The sequence below is a fragment of the Camellia sinensis genome, chromosome 4 (genome assembly GCF_055761805.1).
Source record: "Camellia sinensis isolate YWXY chromosome 4, ASM5576180v1, whole genome shotgun sequence".
Lineage (NCBI taxonomy): Eukaryota > Viridiplantae > Streptophyta > Magnoliopsida > Ericales > Theaceae > Camellia > Camellia sinensis.
In genome coordinates this window covers 203363190-203385758 of record NC_138964.1, presented here as the reverse complement: position 1 = coordinate 203385758, position 22569 = coordinate 203363190, and the positions used below count along the sequence as shown (strand labels likewise).

General features: G+C 34.2%; 1 protein-coding gene and 1 long non-coding RNA gene across 2 annotated transcripts; both read left to right on the top strand.

The window, feature by feature from the left end:
* The first annotated feature begins 272 nt into the window (after positions 1–272).
* On the top strand, positions 273–2574 carry LOC145789839 (transcription factor bHLH18-like). Its single transcript, XM_082867366.1, has 3 exons — positions 273–972; positions 1496–1858; positions 2014–2574. Exons 1-3 carry the CDS (start codon positions 400–402, stop codon positions 2086–2088), a joined length of 1011 nt encoding a protein of 336 aa, XP_082723492.1. The 5' UTR covers positions 273–399; the 3' UTR covers positions 2089–2574.
* Positions 2575–3709: 1135 nt separating this feature from the next.
* LOC114277804 (uncharacterized) lies at positions 3710–12680 on the top strand. The gene is made up of 5 exons (XR_014328258.1): positions 3710–3751; positions 6898–7002; positions 9915–10034; positions 11463–11498; positions 12299–12680. It is a non-coding gene; the product is annotated as an uncharacterized LOC114277804 (long non-coding RNA).
* Positions 12681–22569: the final 9889 nt, after the last annotated feature.

Sequence of the window (22569 nt, the reverse complement as noted above, 5' to 3'; positions counted from 1 at the left end):
GTGCCATAATGTCAGTTTAAGTTTTTGATAGAAATCTTAACGATTGCTATTTAAGTAAAATTTGTGAGATGATTCTACATCTTGATTTAGGGTTGGTTTGGGATGTTTTAAAAAAGTATATTTTTTAATTTATTGACTTATATGAGTTGAGTTTGGGTTGAATTTGATGTGATATGATTTATTAGAAAAGTGATATGATTTAAATAAAATAATGTGACTTAAATATAGTAGTGACTTTTTGTATTATTTATGCCAAGCCAACCCTTAATCCAGTGACAAATAAACAGGCTTAACGTTACCCCGAGTAGTAGACTATTAAAGCCAACCCGAGGCCCGAGTTCCAACCCTAATTCCTCTTCTTCTGCGGCTTTTTTTTTGTCGGCTAAGAAAGTTCTGTAAATGGTGTTTGATCCACAGGAAATGGATGATTACAACTTCTTAGATCATTGCCAAACCTATTCAACTGAATTCAATTCCATTGATGACTTTTCACAGCTCGTAAACTCACCTGGAGAGAATCTACAACAATCTTCATCTTCCGAGAGCTACACTTCTTGCTCTACCTTAAATCTCAATTGCACCACCACCGCCACCGCCATGGCCGGCGGAGGAGGATGTGAGAATGGCTATGAGAGACCAACGAAACAGATCAAAACGAGCATTACTGAACAATTCAGCCCTAATTTCCCGATTTCGTTTGCGGATTTCGGATCGTTGCCTAGTTCACCGTCTACGAATCCTCCTGAGAATATCGATAACGCTTCGGAGCCAAAGGATGAGGTGGTCTCTAATGGAGATCATGCAAGTGTTCCGTTGAAAAATAATCCACTCAAGGCTGGTCAGAAGAGGTCGAATGCGATCACTAGAACTCCTCTGGAGGTTCAAGATCGCGTAATGGCGGAGAGAAAGAGGAGAGAGAAACTCAGTCAGCGATTCATTGCCCTTTCCGCCATGGTTCCTGGCTTAAAGAAGGTACTTACTTTCTTACTTACTACATTATTTTCTTTTATTTTTTGATATATATATATATATATATATGAAGAAAGAAAAAAAAAAAAAAGAGAAAGAAATCAACAACAAGAAGAAGAATTTCACTTGTGTTTGTTTATGAATCAATGTTTTCATGTGCTCCTTAAGGTTTCTACTGATGTGTTTGCAAGATCGTGACAGAAAACCAGAGGGCCTTTGCTTATATTTTATCAATTCCCCCCCTCCCCCCTCCCCCCCTCTTCTTACATAGATCCACCCAATAAATCTAGTGTGTTTACCTAGGAGATGATCTTTTGCTATATCTAGTGCTTTTTTTGTTCTCCTCTTACATAGATCCACCCAATTTCACATGATCTTTGATACTATATCTTATTTAAAAAATAATGGTTGAAAAACATTATTAAATCTATTTAAATACATCCTAATTCCCAAAGAAGTTTTCATATTAGTGTAATGCCATTTTTTGGGAACCTTGTTTTCATACCTAATCCAATTTATTTTACAGATGGACAAAGCTTCTGTTCTTGGAGATGCCATTAAGTACTTGAAACACCTTCAAGAACATGTAAAATTGCTTGAGGAACAAATCAACAAGAAATCTGAAGAATCAGTTGTGTTTGTGAAGAAGTCTCACATTTCCGGTGACGATGATTCTTCTTCGTGTGATGAGAACTTTGATGGCCAAGCGCTTCCAGAAATCGAAGCTAGAATTTCAGAAAACCATGTACTCGTTAGAATCCATTGCGAGAAGCAGAAAGGCGTTGCGGTGAAACTACTTAGCGAAATCGAGAAGATTCATCGGAGTGTTGTTAATAGCAGTTTCTTGCCATTTGGGCAGTATGCTATGGATATCACTGTCGTTGCTCAGGTAAATTCAAATTTCTGATGAGGACTTGTTAATCAACAAATGTTTCGTGAAACTGTTTTTGGAAAATAGAAAATTACACCCAATAGGCTGTAAACACAACCAAATTTGATTTCACAACTTTAAATTTTTGTATTTAGCATCTGAAATTCTTGCAGATGGATGCGGATTTTTCCTTGGCAGTGAAGGATCTGGTGAGAAAACTGCGCTCGGCTGTTTTGAAGTTCACGTGACATGCTTCCATAACCACTTCATCCGATTGAAGAGCGTGAACCAGTTGTACCAGGAGCGGAGGAAGTGTGGCTGCACTGCAGGGCTTGAGCCTCCTCTCCTCTCCTCTGGCCCTGTTGTACATTATTAACTTAGAAAAATAATGGCAAGGAAAATGAGAAAATTCGGAAAAAAATGGTGTTTGTAATCTGCACGGTAGACTGTCCTTGTGCTGGTGAATCTTTCCCATTTGACCCCACTTTTGATAGGAAAAATCCCGAGTCATAAAATTCGATTACAAGGTTGGACAGAACTTTTTTGACATGAGGTGGATCTCACTAAACATGTGGATCTCACTGATGTAAAATGATCGTGTCTGATTCTGTGATTGAATGACTCCATGCAACAACTGTTTTGATAGTGGTTTTTTTTTTTTTTTTTTTAGTTGATTATGTAGACCACGTTTTAACTGCCCCTATGCAATAAAGTTGAATAAATGCTTTTTCGAATGCGGAATTGCCATGTATATCACCAGTTTTGATTATCGTGTAGTTATGTCTCGTGGATGTGAACTGTTGGATTAGTAGGGCTATTGATCCAACCGTTGAAATATCACATGATATAACTCGGTGGCTTATGTAGCATTTTGCTTGACTAATGTTATAATATTTTTATATAAAGTGATGTAAGCTCTGTTAATGGCACGTTTCGTCATGAGATTTTCAGTATAATTGCAACCAATTTGAGCCACTTGATAGACAAAAATTGAATTTATTTAGGTGTTTAATTCATGGCCCACGGCCCCGTCAGTTTCTCATACCTTGTAAAGTCTCATTCAGATGGGTCCTACACCTTGTAAACTCGGCCAGCCATTTTATGACTTGCCACTTAGGGATGCTCACATGCCGGCTTTGCGTGGGTGCGGGTTGGTTTTTACCTGACTTGCAGTGGTGCGGGTCTTGAAAAATGGACCTACAGCTGCCTGAATTGCGGATTGTGGTTTGTGTGGGTGCATTAATCGGTTATGTGAGTTCGTGCGGATTGGTTAAGTGGGTGGGGTCTATACTTTTTTTTCTTGTCTTTTGGGCTTCTTTTTTGGGATTTTTTTTGGGGGCTTTTTCTATTATCATATTTTCTGTTTTAATGAGCCAAAATATGTAACATTTTTGTAATATAATATTATTTTATGAGTTGAATATTTGCTTCAAAAAAAATAGTCAATATCAATATGAATATATATATATATATCTATATAATAAGGGAGAGTCGTTTTTGAAATCTGATGGGACTGTTGTCCCTTTGTCAAAATGTGAACCCTTGGATTGATTCAATCTAACGGTTAAAAAATGTCCAAGAAACAAATTGAGTTTACAATGGGGTTTCTATCTCTCTCTCTCTCTTCAAAATTTAAAATTGAGTTTTCTCCCTCATCTCTCACTCTCAAAGCTCATACCAGCAAATCGGCGACATACCAGCAGATCGGTGACATACATAGCAAATCGGTGAGATTTTTCACCATTTTCACTTCTCTCTATTCACTGTGAATACCCATCTTTGATTTTGTTATTTGTTTATCAAATTTTTTTGGGTAATTGGGAATTTTTGTTGGGTTTGTTTGATATGGTGTTTTGATGATGGATGGTAGGGGAAGACAGCCAAGACCACAAAACAGAAAATCGTCTCTGGGTATCTATGTACACTTTCTGTTTTTATATGTTGGATTATTATGCTTTTGTATTTTTATATTCAATTTTTATTTATTAAGGGATCGTTTGGCAAGAAGAGTTTGAGGCTTTTTTGGCTATTTTAGCCACAAAAGACAAAATAGGCTATTTTAGCCACAAAAAACAAAACATCACATCCAACCCATAATTATTACACTATTCTCTCACAAAAAAAGTCAAAAAAGCCAAAAAGCCAAAAAGCCCTTCCCAAACCAAGCTTTTTAGCCCAGGCTAAAATAGCCAAAAAAGCCAAAAAGCCAAAAAGCCAACCCACTTCCCAAACGGAGGCTAAGTTTACACTCAGTTTTTTTTTTAATTTTATTTTAATGTTTCACTTTTTTAAGCTTTTCTCTGTTTTTTGTTTGTTTATTTTAAGTTTACATTATGTTTTAAAAAAATTGGTATGTTTGTTTACTTAACTTTTTTTGTGTGTGTGTTTTTTTTAAAAATAATAATAATTCAGTGCTCTTAATTTTATTTTTAAAAAATAGGTTTTTTTTAATTATTTTTTGTATAAATCTCTTTAATTGTAACTGTACTAAGAGTCTTAGGTTTGTATCATTTCTCTCTTTAAAAAATTATTAGGGATTTTAAGTTAAAACCCATGTTTGTTTGCATGTGTTTTGAGATGGAAATTGAATTTTTTGGGCTGAGATTTTATTCCTTTTCGTTGTTTGTTTTTTTTTTCCTTCTTTAATTTTGTAATTTTGTTTCAAGTGGGTTGTTGGATTCTTTGATTTGTGGGTTATCTCTTTTTGGGGGTTTTCCATCTCTCTCTCTCTCTCTCCAGAGAGTTTAGTCAGGTGGGTTCTATTTATCTTCATTCTTAAATGGATCTGTGTTCATGTTTCAACTTTGGTAAGGGTGCAACAACAATAGATGAAAGTAGCCAGTTTTTTCTGTGACAATTGGTGGTGATGTTTTTGCTTCTCCTCTAATGTAGTTAAGTGTTTGATGCATGCCAATTGTTTGATGAACTCTGTTGAGTGGATTAGCATTTTAGTCTCTTTGTTGAGTGAAGGAGAGCAGTGGTTGGAGGTGGCTGGGATTGAAGTGGTGACTATTAGGTGGTAGTTTTGGTGGGTAAGAACTGTCACTCTGTTCCTTTTTCTTTCTTTTTTTTTTTTTTTTCTCATTCCCTTTTTTTTCTGCATCCAACCAACCCACCATGCCTGATGCATGCCAATTGTTTGATGAACTCTGTTGAGTGGATTAGCATTTTGGTTTCTTTGTTGAGTGAAGGAGAGCAGTGGTTGGAGGTGACTGGGATTGAAGTGGTGACTATTAGGTGGCAGTTTTGGTGGGTAAGAACTGTCACTCTGTTTCTTTTTATTTTTATTTTTATTTTTATTTTTTTCTCATTCCCTTTTTTTTCTCCATCCAACCAACCAACCAACCATGCCCCAGCTCAATCATCTTTGTCCATTTTCCAACCCAATTTCATTATTAAGAGAGCCTCGATGTGAAGTTATTTGGGACCCAATTCATTTAAAGGCCTAATTGTTTTAGAGAGGGGTAATTTATTTAGCCTTTCTGCACATCCATTTTCGATTCTTTATATATTATGTGATGTGTGCGGGCCTTTATTTTTAGTGATTTGTTGTGCCTTTGGGTTGAATACCTGCGTTGTGTTTTTTTGATCATGGACGAGGACTTGATGCCTTAAGGTATGAACATATTACTGGGATGATAACTTTGGTCCCCATTGGCTCTAATGTGGCCCAGTTATGGTGTTTCTTACTGATACAATCTGCAAAATTTGACTGGGACCTGTGAAAGATTGTTTGCTGAATGGAAGTTTGTTGCCCTGTTAATCGAATTTAATGATGGATTGGCAGATTTTTGTGAAGTTATGTATATCTATTGTCATTTGCTTTACATATATATATATTGGTACTTTATTTTCTTCATTTTTCATTCTAACGTCTGGATAAGATAAATGGTGTCGTGGAAACGTAATTGGTTGATGAAAGTAATAAAGTTGCCTGAAGTTATTTTTGTTAATTCTGAGGTATGTATGTTTTTCTTATGTAGTTAGAATTTGATTGGCAACAGTAACACTAACTGGTGTGCATTTTAATTTTAATTTCTTTTAAATTGCAGAGTACTAGCTGGTGTGCATTATTTGATATTTAATTTTTTTTTTATATTTGATTTGTTTGGAATTGTAGAGTGTAGTCTATTAAATATATTTTTATAATTACATTTTAATCTTAAATTTAAATAGTGTTGCGATTACAATTATATTATAATCCTAACATTATTTACATCATGCCTTCAGGCACGGGCATACGCTAGGTTCACATACCACCCGACCTTATATTAATTACATACCAGCCGACCTTATATTGATCACAGATTTTTTTTGGCTTGCAAATCGGCGACCTTCGCATACCAGCCACAAGAATTTGATTTTTCTTACACTTTTATGAAGAGTTGGTTGGGTTTCACAAATTTGATTTTAATTTTGGGTTTGGGTTTCGCAAAATCAACCCATTTACTATCATTTGATAACCATTATATACTCCTTGCTTATTAAGTGTTTGATAAAATGTTTCAATGGAATTAGTAGGCACACAACTGGAATTATTCTCTAAATCCAGTTGATGGTATCCTCTAAATTAATATTCCTCTACAATGTTTCTTGGATGATTCCCATTATCCTCTAAATTCCATCAACTGGAATTATTGGGATAAAATGTTTGATAACCATTCAATTTACACACAAGAAATCTCAAAAGATGTCAGTATTGTTGGGTGGGTTTGGAGATGTGAAGTTGATAACCATTCAATGGGTGGGTCTGGAGATGTAACCATTCAATTTGATAACCATTCAATGTTTGATAATTTACTCAATTTTTATTCGGAGGAGTGAAGTTAATTTACTCAAGGGTGCTTTATTATTTAAGACTCATTTCAACCTTATAACAAACTATTAGTGAACTGAATGTCATGATGAAAAATACTTGATTTGCCCATGGGTTGTTATGTTTTTGTTGTATGATATGGTGTAAATGAAGAGAAACTGTTTATCAGTTTCCTCTGTGTGTATGTCCACCATTTAAAACTGCTGTCAGGGTAACTGAAAGGTCAATTTGAAATTGCCAGAAAGCTGCTGAAAGAGGAGGCTATGGAGGCAAGAGATATGAGTAGCTTGAGTTTCAAAAAAAAGTTGCCCGTTCCCATCAGATGCTCCATGACGCCTCATGGAAGGTAATAACTATTTTTTTCTATTTTTAATGCCAATGGAAAATAGTTTGGTGCTGTTACTCTCACCAGAAAACTATTTTGTTTGACCCCTTATAATGCCATCCTATAGATGCCCTCTCATATTTTATCATGATCTTTTTTGGCCTCAACAACAAATTATGGTTTTGCAAGATGTATGTTGGTTTTGCAACAAATTATAGATGTATGTTGGTTTTCATATGCAATTTTAGTGGGGAAGAAAAAAAAATTTTGAAGGCATTAAATGATGTTTTAGTACAAACCAAACTTGGGTTTTGTTGATTTCGATGATGGTTTTTTTTATTTTCATTTATATATATTTTGTTAGCCAAACAATTAGTGTGCGTGTGTATGTGTGTTTAATTTACATTTATCCAGTTTACTAGCTTAAGATATCATAACTGCAGATACAATTTCATTCAGCTTTTAAGTCTATGGTGAATTGTTTCATTGCACTCACTTGCAAACCATAGATGCTAGCTTACCCATTGAAGATGTTGAGAAACAGTTGAAGGAGATGGTATTGGATTGTGTGACAACATGCCAAAAGGGGAAAGCCCTCTCAAATCTATGGTAAAATTGAAGTTAAAGATATGGAGGGCACAAGTTAAGTGTTAATGCAATTGAATCAACTCATGATGTTGCACTTGCAAAAAGATATTTGGGTAAATTTTATGTTGTTTAGAAGGTATTGTTGCGTCACCCTTTTTATTCCATTAAATTAATTTAATATAATATGCACGGCCCCATTATAGTCACGGTGGAGCAATAACCCACCAGCCATAATAAAATAATATTAAATTTTAAAAAATGGAATTATTCAACAAATTTCGATGCTTTAAATACTAAAAGGATAATGGGAATCATCCTCTAAATCCAGTTGATGGAATTTGCAGACAACAAATCCAGTTGATGGAATTTAGTAGGTGTTTTTTGTTTTCGGTTTGATTTTGTGGAGAATTGGGAATCATCCCAATAATTTTTTAACTTGCTTTTGGACAATGGGAATCATCCAACTACCAATATTATTCTTCTCTTGATTTTTTTATGCGGTTATTTTTCTATGTGGGTTTTCTTTGTTAGGAATAGACATAATTTCTTTACTTGCATTTAGCTGAACCTTTCAAATTCACTTTTCTAACACCTATAAAATTTTCATGACACATAAGCATTCAATTTTGCTATAGAATTGTTGGTTATCTTCAACATTACCTTTGGTCAGGTAACTAATTGCAAATTTTGCTAGAAAATTGTGGCGGTTGTTTTTGATGGTCAAATTTTGAATATTCTGTAAAATGATTCAATTAAAATAGTTTACTTTCTTATATAATTGTACTTTTTTGTTGTTCAAATAGTGAGTAAATCTATCAAGCTAAGTAAATGGCTAAACAGCCTTTCCTAGAGAGAGTTTTATTAACCATGCTTGAATGCACTTAGTGCTGGTAATGTGAATGTCCTAATTGATCAAAGTTATCTTATAGTTTATTCTACACCCCCCCCCCCCCCACACACACAAAAAAAAAAATAGTGAGTAAATTCATCATAGTTTATTCTACATTTCCCCCAAACAGTGAATGATACATGCCTTGGATATTTGGTAAGATTAAAAATGGAGAGCAATGGCATAACAGCCCATTTAACAAGTGAGCCTTTTTTTTTTTTTTCTTCACAATTTTAGAAGTTTATTTATTGAGTTTCTTTTTATTGGAATTTTTCTTCTTGATAGGTGATTTTGGAGGTAGAAGAGAAATTTAGATTATATTGATTCAATAGAATAACTTTGCCTATTACTTTTTTCACATCCTATAACTCTACCAGTGCTTATAATCAATTAAAATTTTAATTTTAAAACTTAGACACTATAGGCATAATTGTATATTCATTTTAAAATAGATGTGACAAAAAAATGTGGTTATAATAAATTAAATTTTTGATTAGATGGGTTAGAGTCAATTTTTTTTCTTCTTCTTCCTTTTACTCCTGTGACTCTTAACTCAATATATTTTTGTTTCATTGGGTGAAAACCGTCTGTTATGTTTTACAGGAGCTAAGCCTATTATTTCCTTTTTTTTTTTTTCCTCTCATTTTTTATTTTACTTTCAGAGTGAGGATTGTAAGTTCTGATCAAAAATAAAACAAATTATGCTTTCAGCTTTGCCAGTTAAACAATGCTGAGATTGGCTCAATGAGGTCTAGAAAGAATTTGTAAAAAAAAAACAGTAAAGAGGTCTAGAGTAACAAAAGTTAGTTTTAAGCCAATTGGCCGTTTTGATTTTTCTTCAAATATTTGGTTTTGAAACTACATTAATTCAGTAGACTATCTATGTTTTTAGTTAGTCATCTTGGAGTAATGAGTGATGGCATAAACTTACTTTATGCTTGAAGCAGTTTAAACCTGCTTTATACTTTTAATTGGATGATTATGCATAATGGTACCTCATAAGTGAAGAAGAAAGTGGTTTCATTATCAACCCTTAATGTTTGTTTCAGCTATTCAAAAATAGGCACTTAAATAGCTTACAAAAGCCTAGGCCCAATTCAGACCAAGGTTTTTTAAATAGGCACTTAATATGGAAAGAAGGTTTTTGAATTTGTCTTACGTGGCTAGAAATTGTCTTAGTTAACAAGTGAAAGAATTAACTGATAGAATTTTTATGCCCTTTCGAGGAGCCTTCTATTACCACTAGAATCAAGAAAGTGGAAAAAATGACACAAACTATACAAAATTTCAATATATATTTTTTTTAGTATCTTTATCAAAAAATGACATAAATTTTATAAATTTCAACATGATACGTATAAATTACAATTATGTTTTGATCTTAACATTAGGCACGTGCATACACTAATATATAGATATAGCTCACTCTCTTTTCTTTCCTCATTTCAATACACAGCTACACTACAGCATCAGCAAATGGCTCTGTTTCTCTCTCTATGCTCTGTTTTGTTCATCTTCTCTCTCTACAGCATCTATGCTTCCGCAGCTCTTCCTCCTCTTCAACCACATCTTGATGGTAAGCACTGCCTCACTCCCTTTTACTTGCCTTATATACATCTCACATTACATCTCTGTTTCTCTTTTTGGAAGAAATTGCTTGAATGTGATGTGGTTTAGTTCTAATTTGGTTTGTAAATCAACAAAGTTTTTTAGTTTTTAGAGTAACTCTAACACTGCATTTCACTTAACAGAAGTATATATAAAATAATTTTACTTTTTAATTTTATCTCACAACTTTACCTAATATGTGTACTCCAACAACAATTTCTACTCATGAAATTAGTTTGCCTAGCTTTTAGAACTCTCTAAATGTAGTTATCCAAAACGTGTGAGGCAAAATGTAGATCCATCCTTGGTGAGTTTGGGACTAGCAAAAAAAAAATAGAGTTTTTCCTTTTAGTATTATTTTTAAAAAAAAAAATTTGTGTAGAAAAAATTTACTTTTCAAGTCAATCTACTAGATCTAAAAAAAAAAAAAAAACAAAACAAAAAAAAAATTGAAAAAAATATTCTAAAAGGTTCATTAAAAATAAAAAAGTCTTTCGTTTTTTTTTTTTCCGTCTTAGTTGAATATAAAAATGTAATATTTTCTAAAAGGCTACCTATAATTTTTCCTTTTTTATTTTGAAAATTTATGCTAGACTCGAGAGTATTTTGTTGCAATTTCTACTTATAAAACATAAAAAAATTGAACATAAAAATTGAAAGTTGAGAAATAAGTGCATTTACCTTTAGTGCCCATTTCACAAAATAGGCACATTTCTCTTTCATCTTTATCCTAAATAGCGTCCAAGTGGTAAACTTACATGAATATTATAAAATTTTATGTTCCACAGTTATCTTAGTAGTTTACATGGATTTTAATGTGTACTATTTGGGTGTTGTTTTTATATATTTTTGAAGGGTGACACTTTTGCCAAGTAAATTTTAAATTTTCTACTTTTTTTCACGATATGTACTATGAAAATATGTCATGTTCCTAAATACCCTTATCTAGACTTTATGTTCCTAAATAATTTTTTGAAATATGTCATGTTTCTAAAGTAATCTTTCTTTTTTAGTCTTTTTCCTTATTCATTCTAAATACTCTACCACTGTTGGTTGGATATGAATCCATAGGAATATGTTAGTTTTGATACTCATTTTCTTTGGAAAAATTCACAATAGTTTAAAGTTTGTAATAATTTATTTACCAGTGTGAGCACTTCCAAATTGAGGCATGAGTTATAGTTATAAAGGTAAATTCATGATTTAATTGTTAAGCTTCGTTGGAGGGTTTATTAATATGATTTGAATTTTCTAGCTAGAGGATCATGTATATTTTTTGATCTCAATTAAAATATTATATTGTCCTTCGTCTCTCTTTTATTTTTATTTTGTATTTTTTAACCTTTATAATTAACATTGTTTCCAACTGGTTTGTTTTCTTGATGGGAACTCAAAGCAACATATTCATCCAAAAATGAATATTAAACACAAGGTAAACTTTAATTGCTTTTTGATTTTTTTTTTCATACTCATTTTATAAATTTGAATTTAATTATTTGTCGGTTTACAATCTTAAAAAATTCTTATCCATTGTTTAGTCATGATGTGTAGGCATAAAAATAAATAAGGTAAAATTGTAACATTTTTTTTTAAATATTTGGTGAGTCATGTAACTTTTCTTTTCTATGAAATACATGTCGCACATTCCTTTTTTGGGTTTCCATTGAACAATACTCTCAATGAGTTAGAAGAGTGTAGAAATAGCCTAGACTCTTGCATTGGGAAAAAATACACAGATTAGTAGGTACTTGGATTATTTTTCTCTTACAAGGTTGTCTTCCACTATCAACTAAATTTTGTTTTATATCATGGTTTTAGTATTGAATTTTGCTTTTTCTTTGGTTGTTTTCTTTTTCTTATTGTATCAAACATGATGTTTTCACTACAATAGGTTTTTAGGTAGCTACAGTTTGGAGGTTTGTATGATTTGTTGTCATTCTCAATTTCACTCTCTATGCTATTGTTTTCTTTCTATTCATTTATCTACTTTAATAGTGCAAACACATGTCTATTCACTTGAACATGGAATGACAGGTTTCAATTGACCATAATAGCTGCATTGCTTTAAACAATGATGTTGGCATTTGCAAGAGAGTTTGAAGTTATTATATTGCGTTGTAGATATCTCAACATTGAATCATGTATCATATCAATTCTCTTTTATGTAGCATGCTACTTTTTGTCTACCAAGTTACTAACCTAACTTTCACAATTTGAATTAATTTCTCACAGGCCAGTGGAAGCAAGAGCAAGATGGTGATAATCATGATCATGTTGCTTAAAGCTTTAGAGCCTTGAATAGATAACCATAAGTGATGATGTACTTGGATGAAGAATATAACTCTGTTTTGTCATCACTTGAATTGTGAAGCTTTGTGAATTTCGGAAATTTAGGAATCATTGTTATTACATTGTTCTGTACTTTATATCATTGTCCAAGTAGAGAGATTGGACAGTTGTCTCATGTATCATTTTAGATGGTCAAGATCAATTTTAAACATTTTGTCGGATCTCATACAACTAAGATCAAGAAGGCAGCTTTTTTAAAGTATCTTGAATATTTTGGTAAGACTGATTATTTCTTTCTAAGATCAAATGGTGAGAGATTGTTTTTTCACCTTTAAATTCCCTCTCAAATGTGTCATGTTTGTTGATAAATTCCACCTTTAAAGATCTCTTAATTTTTTGTATCTTGCTTCACTTCAAAACTCACTCCACAAACCTTTATCCATCTCTCATCTCTTTAACCATCTGCATTTTATCCCATTCATTTTCTCTTGGCATGTGGGTATGATCTATGTTTGATCTTGAGGTTCATTTCTTTGGGATTGTGTAGTTTTTTTTGTGTAGCTCATTTATTGTTTCAGGACTCAATTTATGGGTATGTGATTATTTGTGACTTTTGGTGCATATATGTTGACAGTTTTGTAAAATAATTGATATCAATGTTTTCTTTGGTGGGTTTTAAAGGTAGAATGAGAGAAAAGCTTAACACTATGCCAGATTTTTGACCTAAACAGAAAGAGCGACTTTAATTTTTTTTTGTTCATATTTTTTAATTCATAGTTATTTATTTTTATTTTTTTTAGAGGTCCGTAGTTATTGATTTTTTGTTTGTTTTCTTATTATTATGCTATCTACTTTAACCAAGAGGAGTTTGGCTGATAGAATTGCCTAATTTTAATTTTGGTGTCATTTTGAAAGGAAAAATGAGTAATACTGAATTTTCAAATTACTTTCCAATTAACTTTTTAGTTTTCTTCTAATCTCATTTTCTATCGGCTTTTATTTGTTGAGCAGATTTTTATCTATTTTGTGTTTGAGTGATCTAATGAAAATTACTGTTTTTGCTTAGGACCGCTTAATTGAGCATAGTCTATTGATTGCCTTTTTTTAGAACTCATAATTGTTTTCGAACTCATAACCCATTTGATATATTTATTTGAAATCATACAAACAATTCATGAGATACGGTATGCAAGAATTGATAGAAAGCATGCTTAGATATATTTTTTTTCCTTTCCTTTTGGAATGTTTTTAGGCACAAGTCATTCGCTAATTGTCTTATATGAAAATGAATTAAAATAGCGAATGACCCGTGCTTGATTGGGGATAAAAAGATCTTAGTATCTTTGTAGAATTTTCACCAAGATTGCTTATGAAAATTGCTAGGTAAGTTTTTTTTTTATATTTTTATTTCTTCGCATCTTGATTGTAACCCATTAAGTATTTTCTATCCGTGACACTTAATTACTGGAATTAATTTAGGAAAAATTACAAATCAGTGGTAGGACCAAAAAAAATTGCAAAATCATAGGAAACTTTAACACTTAAATTATTAAAGTTGATAAGCTTTACTATTGATTTGCAATTTTCCTATTAATTTTTAAATTTTATTATCGATTTTGCTATCAATGGTTTTATTTCGAAAAGTGGAGAGACGAGTTGACTTTTTGCTATTCGTTTTAAATTCTCAAAAGATGTACAAGTGATTTAGAAAAAAACATTTGACTGCTATGTATGGTTGCTACTTTTTGTAAGGTTGTTATTTTTCGTACAAGTGATTTAATATTTTTCATGGATGTACAAGTGATTTAGTATTTTCATGGATGTACAAGTAATTTAGTATTGCTCAAAAAATGTACAAGTGATTTAGTATTAATCAAAAAATATTGCTAATTGCTCAATGACCCAATGTCTAGCTTTATATTGAACTGCCTAGGTATATTAGCTGTTTCTCAACTTAATTAGTTATATCTGAAAGTTTTCATAACATTTGAAGGTTTTTGGTTGATTTCAGGTTGTGTTGGGAATACATTTTTCTCATGTCACATTGTTTGTAGGCAAGTTAAATTATTATTATTTTTCCTAGATTTTTCTCACGTAGTTTCAGGTTTATAATTTGCAAAGAACAATTACAATGTGATTTGCAGCAATAGCACCAGCAGGTGTACATTGTTTGGTATCAGCAGGTGTACATTGCTTGGTATTTAAATTAATTTTTTTAGATTGCAGAGCACTGGTTGGTGTGCATTTCAATTTTAATTTTCTTAGATTGCAGAGCAATAGCTGGTGTGCGTTGGTTGGTATTTAATTTTAATTTGTTTTTGTTTTTTTTTTAATTGCAAAATACTGGCTGGTGTGCATTGTTTGGTGTAATTTTTTTTGAATTATAGAGTGTTAACAAATGTACAATACATTGGTTTGTATGTTTTGTTTTGTCTTTACAATTTTTTATTAGCTTGCATAGCAAGGGTGCTTTTATTTTTAATGTTTGCATTGATATGAAGTTTACACTTTAGAGTCATAAAGTTTTTTTTAATAAAAATGAAATGTTTATGATTGCGTTACTTGCCGTACTTTAAATGGTTGATTGGGAAATATTTATTTTCAAAATATACAACCAAAAATATTTTCAAGTTTTTTTAATAAAAAATCTTTTCAAAACTAACCAGACATTCATTCATATTTTGACTTCAAATTTTTAGCAACAAATGGGATAAATTACCTTTTAACCCAATAATTTTATATTTAATTACATTTTGATCTCATCATTATTTGCACCGCGCCTTTAGGCACGGGCATACACTAGTATATAAATATTACATGATTTGCTTTTGCGTTGGACTGTTACTGTTTTGCCGATAGAGAAAGTAAGAGATAAGAAAAGAATGAAAAGTGACTCTTGAGTTGCTTTTGCTGTTATGTTGCTCGTGCTAGGGTAAGAACCAAAAAACAAAAAAAAAAAAATTAATCAATTGTGCAGGTGAGTCGGATTTGTGTTGCATAAACCGCAACCCACTCACATACAAAGCCAAAACCATACCTACACCTGTCTATACATAGCCCTTGAAACAGCCCAAAAACACGCGGATAGGGTAGGGTCAAGCTGTTTGTCTGGGTCGGTTAATCCTATGGCTATCTTTATTGCCACTTCCCTTAACTTAGCCTTAGGGATTGTTTGGTTTTTGAATTGGGCAAAATAATCACAAAAAGATAAAAAAAAAAGGTCAAAAAATTACAAAAAGTTATAAATCACAAAAGGACAAAAATCATGAATGAGTGAGGCGTGAATTAGGTTACATTTTAGTTTTGGCAAATTACATATACCCCTTCAAGATTTGGCTAAATTATAAATATCCCCCTGAGGTTTGAGAAATTACAAATTCTCCCATGAATGTTATATTTGCATAACAAATTAGGGGGTAATTTGTTATGAAATTTAAATCTCAGGAGACAAATTGTTATGAAAATACAAACCTTAGGGGGCGAGATGTAATTTCTGAAACTTCAGGAGGGTATCTGTAATTTAGACAAACCTCAAGGGAAGTATATGTAATTTGCCCTTTTAGTTTTTATATGAGACAAGAAATTATATTGTGTGGGAAGGGATATAGTATAAATATAGATTATTTCTAGATGGTCCGGATCGGTTCCAATCCGAACCCATGGGGTTCAATCCGGAACCGATCCGTGGTCTATGGATTTTGAAATTTCTAATCCGGAACCGAATTACGGATTCAAAAATTAATCCAAACCTATCGGATTAGACTGGACCGGATCGAATTACAGATTTTACGGATTCCTTACACATCCCTACTATAAAGTATGAGCCCCATTGATTGAGTTGTATGAGTATCAATTCAAATACAACAATATTACAAATTAAATCTTATCAATTCAAAATTTCAGAAAAAGATATTAATAAATTAGATTCATTTTATATATGGACTCAGGAACGGAACCAGGAATTTATCTATGGGGGCCAATACATTTCAATAGAAAATAAGACAAAATATAGTGATAGTTCTTACATTTTATCCTTGTGTTATTTTGGTCATTCCACTTTCAATTTTCTCAATTTTAATCATTAATTTTTTTATTTTGTGTCAATTCAATCCCATTGATAATGTTGTTAGGATTTTTGACAGAAAATTATTACTGAGTTAGTTAAGATTAACTCATTGAGTTAATCAAGTTTATAATTTTATTCCTAAAAAGTGAATCAACAAGTCTCCCCTATAAATTTTTTTATTACATAATTGATTTAAAATATTACATAAATAATGTCATGTGATATTCCAGAATTAATTGTAAATTGTAATGCAAGAGGGCCATCTCATTACGTGGTGGTTATTTGGAGTGAATAGTATATTATGTCTGGAAACAAATATTATATAAGCACAATTCATCACTTCAACGAGAGGTCATCATTGTTTACATATTGTTCTGTCCCTGTATGAATTCTATACTTTATCAATCTAATTTCCACCATATAAATTCAGAACCCGTAAGAATGAATCCCTAACATTTTTCATTCAATTATCTCCAAGAAATGGCATGTGAAATCCGGGTATTTGAAAAATGTTTTACAAATATAAGTCAAGTACCAAATATATATATATATATATATATATTAATATGTACAAGCAATAGTGTGAAATCTGGGCATTTGAAAAATATCTTACAATTATTAGCGAAGAAAGAACCAACAAAATAAGCAATAAATTTATTTTTTGGACATGAAATTGATTTACATAAAAAATATATTTTAGTATAAAATATGTTCTTTCAAAAAAAAAAAATACTTTACATACAATAATGATTAATGATTCAGGAGTGTTTTGAAAAGTTAGAAAAAATTTAATTTTTAATTTTTAATTTTACTTTTTTTATAAATAAAAAATATGAAAAATAATGTAACTTAAAATGAAGCAAAAATCAAAAATTAAACGTTTTACTTTTTTTCCAAAAACCCCACAAATGCTTTGCATGCATCAATCAAATTGGCCAGAACATTCCAAAAAAACATAAAAATAAAAAAGCTGTGACGACACCCCACCCACCACCAATGGACACGTTCTTCCATGACAAGAAACTTTTTTCTTTATTTTTATTATTATTATTATTTATAATTATAATGAATTGTCTTTAGATTTAAAATATATATATATATATACATATAATAATATTGAGTCATTTGTGATTTTAATCTTATTAATGTGGATGTGGGGATATATTCTTTGAGTACCAACACATGATCAAGGTGACGCCGACGTATCAGCCGAGATGCCACGTGTCCCGGTCGTCCGAAGATATTAGAATCCGAGATAAGTGGATAGGACACAACAGTCCTAGAATGAAGAAGGATCTCAGCTTAGATAAGGATAAAACTCTTAGAGAGTTTATTTTTATCCGTTGGAGAGTCCAGGATGAGCATTGAGCTAAAAGTTCATGGAACTAGGCTTCTATTGGGATTAGGATTGAGTTAGCTATAAAAGAGAGGCACCCACATAGGTCTAATGTACGCAATTTATATTCTGAACAGTGAGATTAGCACTATTGATTATCTTTGAGAGATATACTGACTTGATCATCGGAGTGCCCCCGGGTGGACGAACCACCGTCGGAATCTTCTCTTTCTGTTGCAAGTCAGTCAGGTGCCATCTATTCTGCCAGTGCTCTCCAGCTGAATACTGAGTTTGGCAGTGTGGTCAGAAATTCATTCACACAATTTGGCGCCGTCTGTGGGAAAGAAAGGAGAATAGATGGCTAGCGACGAACAGAAGGATAAGGTTGGAGACGAAACCCCTGCTGGGAACGGTAAGCACATTGATCCTAATATAGAGGAAGATGGTCGCAATGAGGAGACTCAGAACCAGAATCACGGCAAGAAAGACGTCATCCAGGATGGCGACGTACCAAAGAAACCAGATCGAAGCGGATACTACAAAGAGGTGAAAGAGATGGTAAACAAGTTGGCAGACCTGCAATCGATCGTCAATTTTATGATGCAAAATAACGTCATTGTAACAACCCTTATCACTGATCACTGATTGACCATTGATTACTCATACTGTCACTGATTACTGCTAAACTGAGACTGATTACGATTGGTAATCGAACTGATTGAAATACTGGACTGACTGACTGACTGAAATCCAGAATTAACTGACTGTATCTGTTTAAAAGCATTATCTATCTGTTTGACTGCCAAATTATTTGTTTATGTCATATGCATTAAACTACAAATTGAAGGCCTTATCGGCGGCCGAATCTGAAATTGATTGATGTTTGTGACCATTGGAATTTATATGATTTTATGGCATATTTATCTAAAATGTAATTTAGTATGACTAAATTAGACTAAATAGTGGTAAACTACAAGAGTTGGACTTATTTACTATTCTACCACTTAGTGGCCCACTATATGGACCATCTTTGAACCATATTACACTTCATTCAAAACATTTCCTCAGCTCATTTTGAGAGCATAACCGAACTAAAGAGAGAGAGAGAGAGAGAGAGAGAGAGAGAGAGAGAGAGAGGAGATAACTTGATTTCATTGTGAATTGGCTTAGAGAACTTGAAGATTTGAAGTGTAGATTGCCCATTTGAGCTTCCTTTCTTGAACTACAAGACCTGAGGTGGTGTAATTACCCTCTTGTTATGAATTGAGCTTGTTCTTGCATGATTCATGTTAAAAGTAGTGATTTGCGTATAGAACTAGCTTAAGTTGTTGAAATGAAGCTTAATTGTTGCATGCATGTTTATATCGCTAAGTTTTGAGGTTGTAGTTCATAATTCCTCACATGCATGTTCATGTCTTGAGAGTAGATCATGGATTCATCATGCTTTTGGAAGTTTAGACTCATTTGAACTTACTTTGAAGCTTTGAAGTTGATTAAAGCCATGCATGTCACATTTGAATTATTGTTCTTGAACTTTGGTTTCAAATGAGTTTAATTGAACTATCTTTGGGCTTTGATTTCTCAAAATTGAGCTTTGAACCATGTTATACTATGTGTTTATAAATGTTTTCCAGAAAATGGGCCCAAGAGGATTGGTTTTGATGCATTTGTGTGTGAGTTGGAGCTTGGAGGTGCAATCTGGAATTCCCAGATTTTGCACTTACGCTCGAGCGGGGAAAGTGGCGCTCGAGCGTGGAATCCGAGCATCCAGCATCTCTCTGCACTGTTTTGCAGTCCGCTCGAGCGGAGGATTGGGCGCTCGAGCGGAGTCATGTCTCACGCTCGAGCGGGCGTCGAGCAGAGATTTCACCCATCCAGTACTTTTACAGTACGCTCGAGCGGGAAAGTTTACGCTCGAGCGTGTACCTTTGTTGCATTACCGCTCGAGCGGGGAAACCTGAGCTCGAGCGGAACTCTGTTTTCCTGAAAATGCTTTTAAATGTGCATCTTTGCATCCTCATCCCATTCTAGGCATTCTTAGGCCTGGTTGTAGACATCTTGTTGATGATAGAGATGTAGAACACACCGAGGCATTAGGGGTTAAGTTATTATCTTTCCCAGCTGTGTAGCTTAGTGTGTTCAATCTGTTAATTGTGTAGGGTTGGCGACTGGAGAGACACGCTCTAGCATACTGTAGCCCGAATTCTGTGAGTAACGATTGTGTAAAGATATGTTCACAAATGATTATCTTCTGAATAACTGAACTATACTGTTTTCTGAACTGATTACTGTTAACTGAATGAATGTATGTCCTATATTCTGAACTGTATTGTGGCATCCTTGGCACCTACTGCTTACTGTTACTGTGACAGAATTCTCTGTCGGTTCCCTCGTTGGAACCACTACTGTTTACTGATATAATGGCCATCATTCACTGTTTGGTCTATTCAGACCTGGTCTGTTAAGACCTACTGTACTGTTTAGCTATTGGATGTACCACATACGACTGTTATAATCTGTGAAACTTGGAGCAAAGTGCTGCACGGAACTAAGTGCTACAGAGTGAGCCACCTCTAGAATCGGTGCGAGACACCTCTTGAATCCATAAGAACTGTACTGTTTTCTGAAATATTACTGTTACTGCTACTGTACTGTTACTGTACTGCTACTGTATTGTTACCGTACTATTACTGTTACTGTTACTGCTACTGTACTGCTACTGTACTGTTACTATACTGCTACTGTATTGTTACCGTACTGTTACTGTTACTGTTACTGTTACTGCTACTGTACTGCTGCTGTACTGTTACTGTTACTACTACTGTACTGCTGCTGTACTGTTACTGTTACTGTTACTGTTACTGTATTGTTACCGTTACTACTACTGTACTGACGCTGCTACTAGTACTGCTGACGGATGTGCCACGTACGATTACTATGATTTCTAAATGACTGTTACGGCATCAATATGAGCCACAAATTGACTGACCGATATACTGAATCAATGAACTGTTTAAATATTGAAAGGACATTCATTCTAAACCCCTTTACGCTTTATGTTATTCACTGGGCTTTAGCTCACTGCTTATATATATATATGTAGGTGTACAGGCACCGGATTGAAGCTAGAGGCGTCAGGGTTACTCCAGTTTTGTCAAGCCAGCTTATGTGCCTCACTGCGAGGTTCCGAGCCTAACTGTTAAGGCTTAGGGGTGTTTTAGAGTTCCCCCTTCTGTACTGTCTTACTGTTCTGTATTGACTGAATGTTTACCGTACTGTTATCTAGGGTTGAGTCCCTAGTCTGAATGATTGTAAATATTGTGCATACCGTTCTGTACTGTTTACGTATAAATGTATGAAAAATCTTTTCATATAGACTGTCGCAGCTCATTGGGCATTGTTTATTTACTGTTTTGGCTTCCGCCAGGCCCTATACTCTGTTTTACTGTATTACTGTCCTGCAGGCCTTCGGTAATCTCGGATTACTGGCCGGTTACGGTGCTAAACCCATAGGGCCGGGTTTGGGTCGTGACAGTCATGCAGCCACCATTCCCACTATAGGACACGCTGATTCCAGCGGCCAATGCCTAGAAGGGAGGGCAGAAATCAATCCCAATAGCCCCTTAGCACACCAGAAGCGAAAAACACTCTCACCGGCCTTTAAGGGAGGTCGGGTGATGAGAGTCAAGGAGGGAGGAATCTTGGAGGACGCATCGCACCAAGGAAGCAGACCCCAAAGAACATCGGCATGTTCAAGGGCAAGCGCTGTACTTCGACACAACTAATGGAGAAAGGTCGAAAGGGGCCCACAATGAAGCTGAGAGTAGTATGCCGAAAAGACTAAAGTCGGGAGATAGCCGAGCTCCTGGGCAGAGCAAAGAAGACTTGAGAGATTACCTCAAGAGAAAACAACAGAATGCCGATGCCGAGGTAACTTCACCTATTAAGCCGAGAACACCATTCTCAGTAGAATTGGATAAATTTGAGGCACCAAAGAGATTCAGTATACCGAGGTTCCAAATATACAATGGTAAGTCAGACCCCAACTTTCACGTTGGAACACCTGAACTCAATGGCACTGTATAGTGGGAATGAGCTGCTGCTCTGCAAGGTGTTCCCCTCATCCTTCGGGGAGATTGCATCAGATTGGTTTCACAAACTGCCAAAGGGAAGTGTGAAGACCTGGGAAGGCCTGATCGAGATGTTTGTAGCCAGGTTCGTGACAAACAAGCTACAGCCATTAAGGGTGAATGCATTGATGGCTCTGAGAATCAGTAAGGATGAAGGCCTTTGGGCCTATACAAAAAGGTACTACGAGGTGTTCAACCGAATACCCGAGTACAACCAAGAGGTGGCAGTCGTGTCTTTCAAGAACGGCCTAAAAGACGACTGTCCACTACGAAAGTCTTTGGCAAAGACATTGCCAAAAAGTATGGAAGAGCTCATGGCCAAAATCGAGAAGTATGCCAGAGCCGAGGCAGACACGTTAGGAACTAAGGAGACAAAGCAAGAGAAAGGTAACGGCTCACCGAAGCGAGGCCGAGGTAACAACGGATCCAACAAAGAGATAGGACTGAGGGCTACACAGGCAGTCACAACTGTGTTTCGAATCCCAATTCACAAAGTCCTAAACAAAATCCGATCCTAGCCCTATTTCAGAGCACCAGCTAGGGTGCTAAGAGAATTTATAGGAAAAAGCCTTGGTAAGCATTGTGCTTACCATAACGAAGATGGGCATATGACTCAGGGTTGCAGAGCCCTGAAAGCACACCTAGAAGACCTGGTAAGGCAAGGTCATTTAAGAGACCTTGT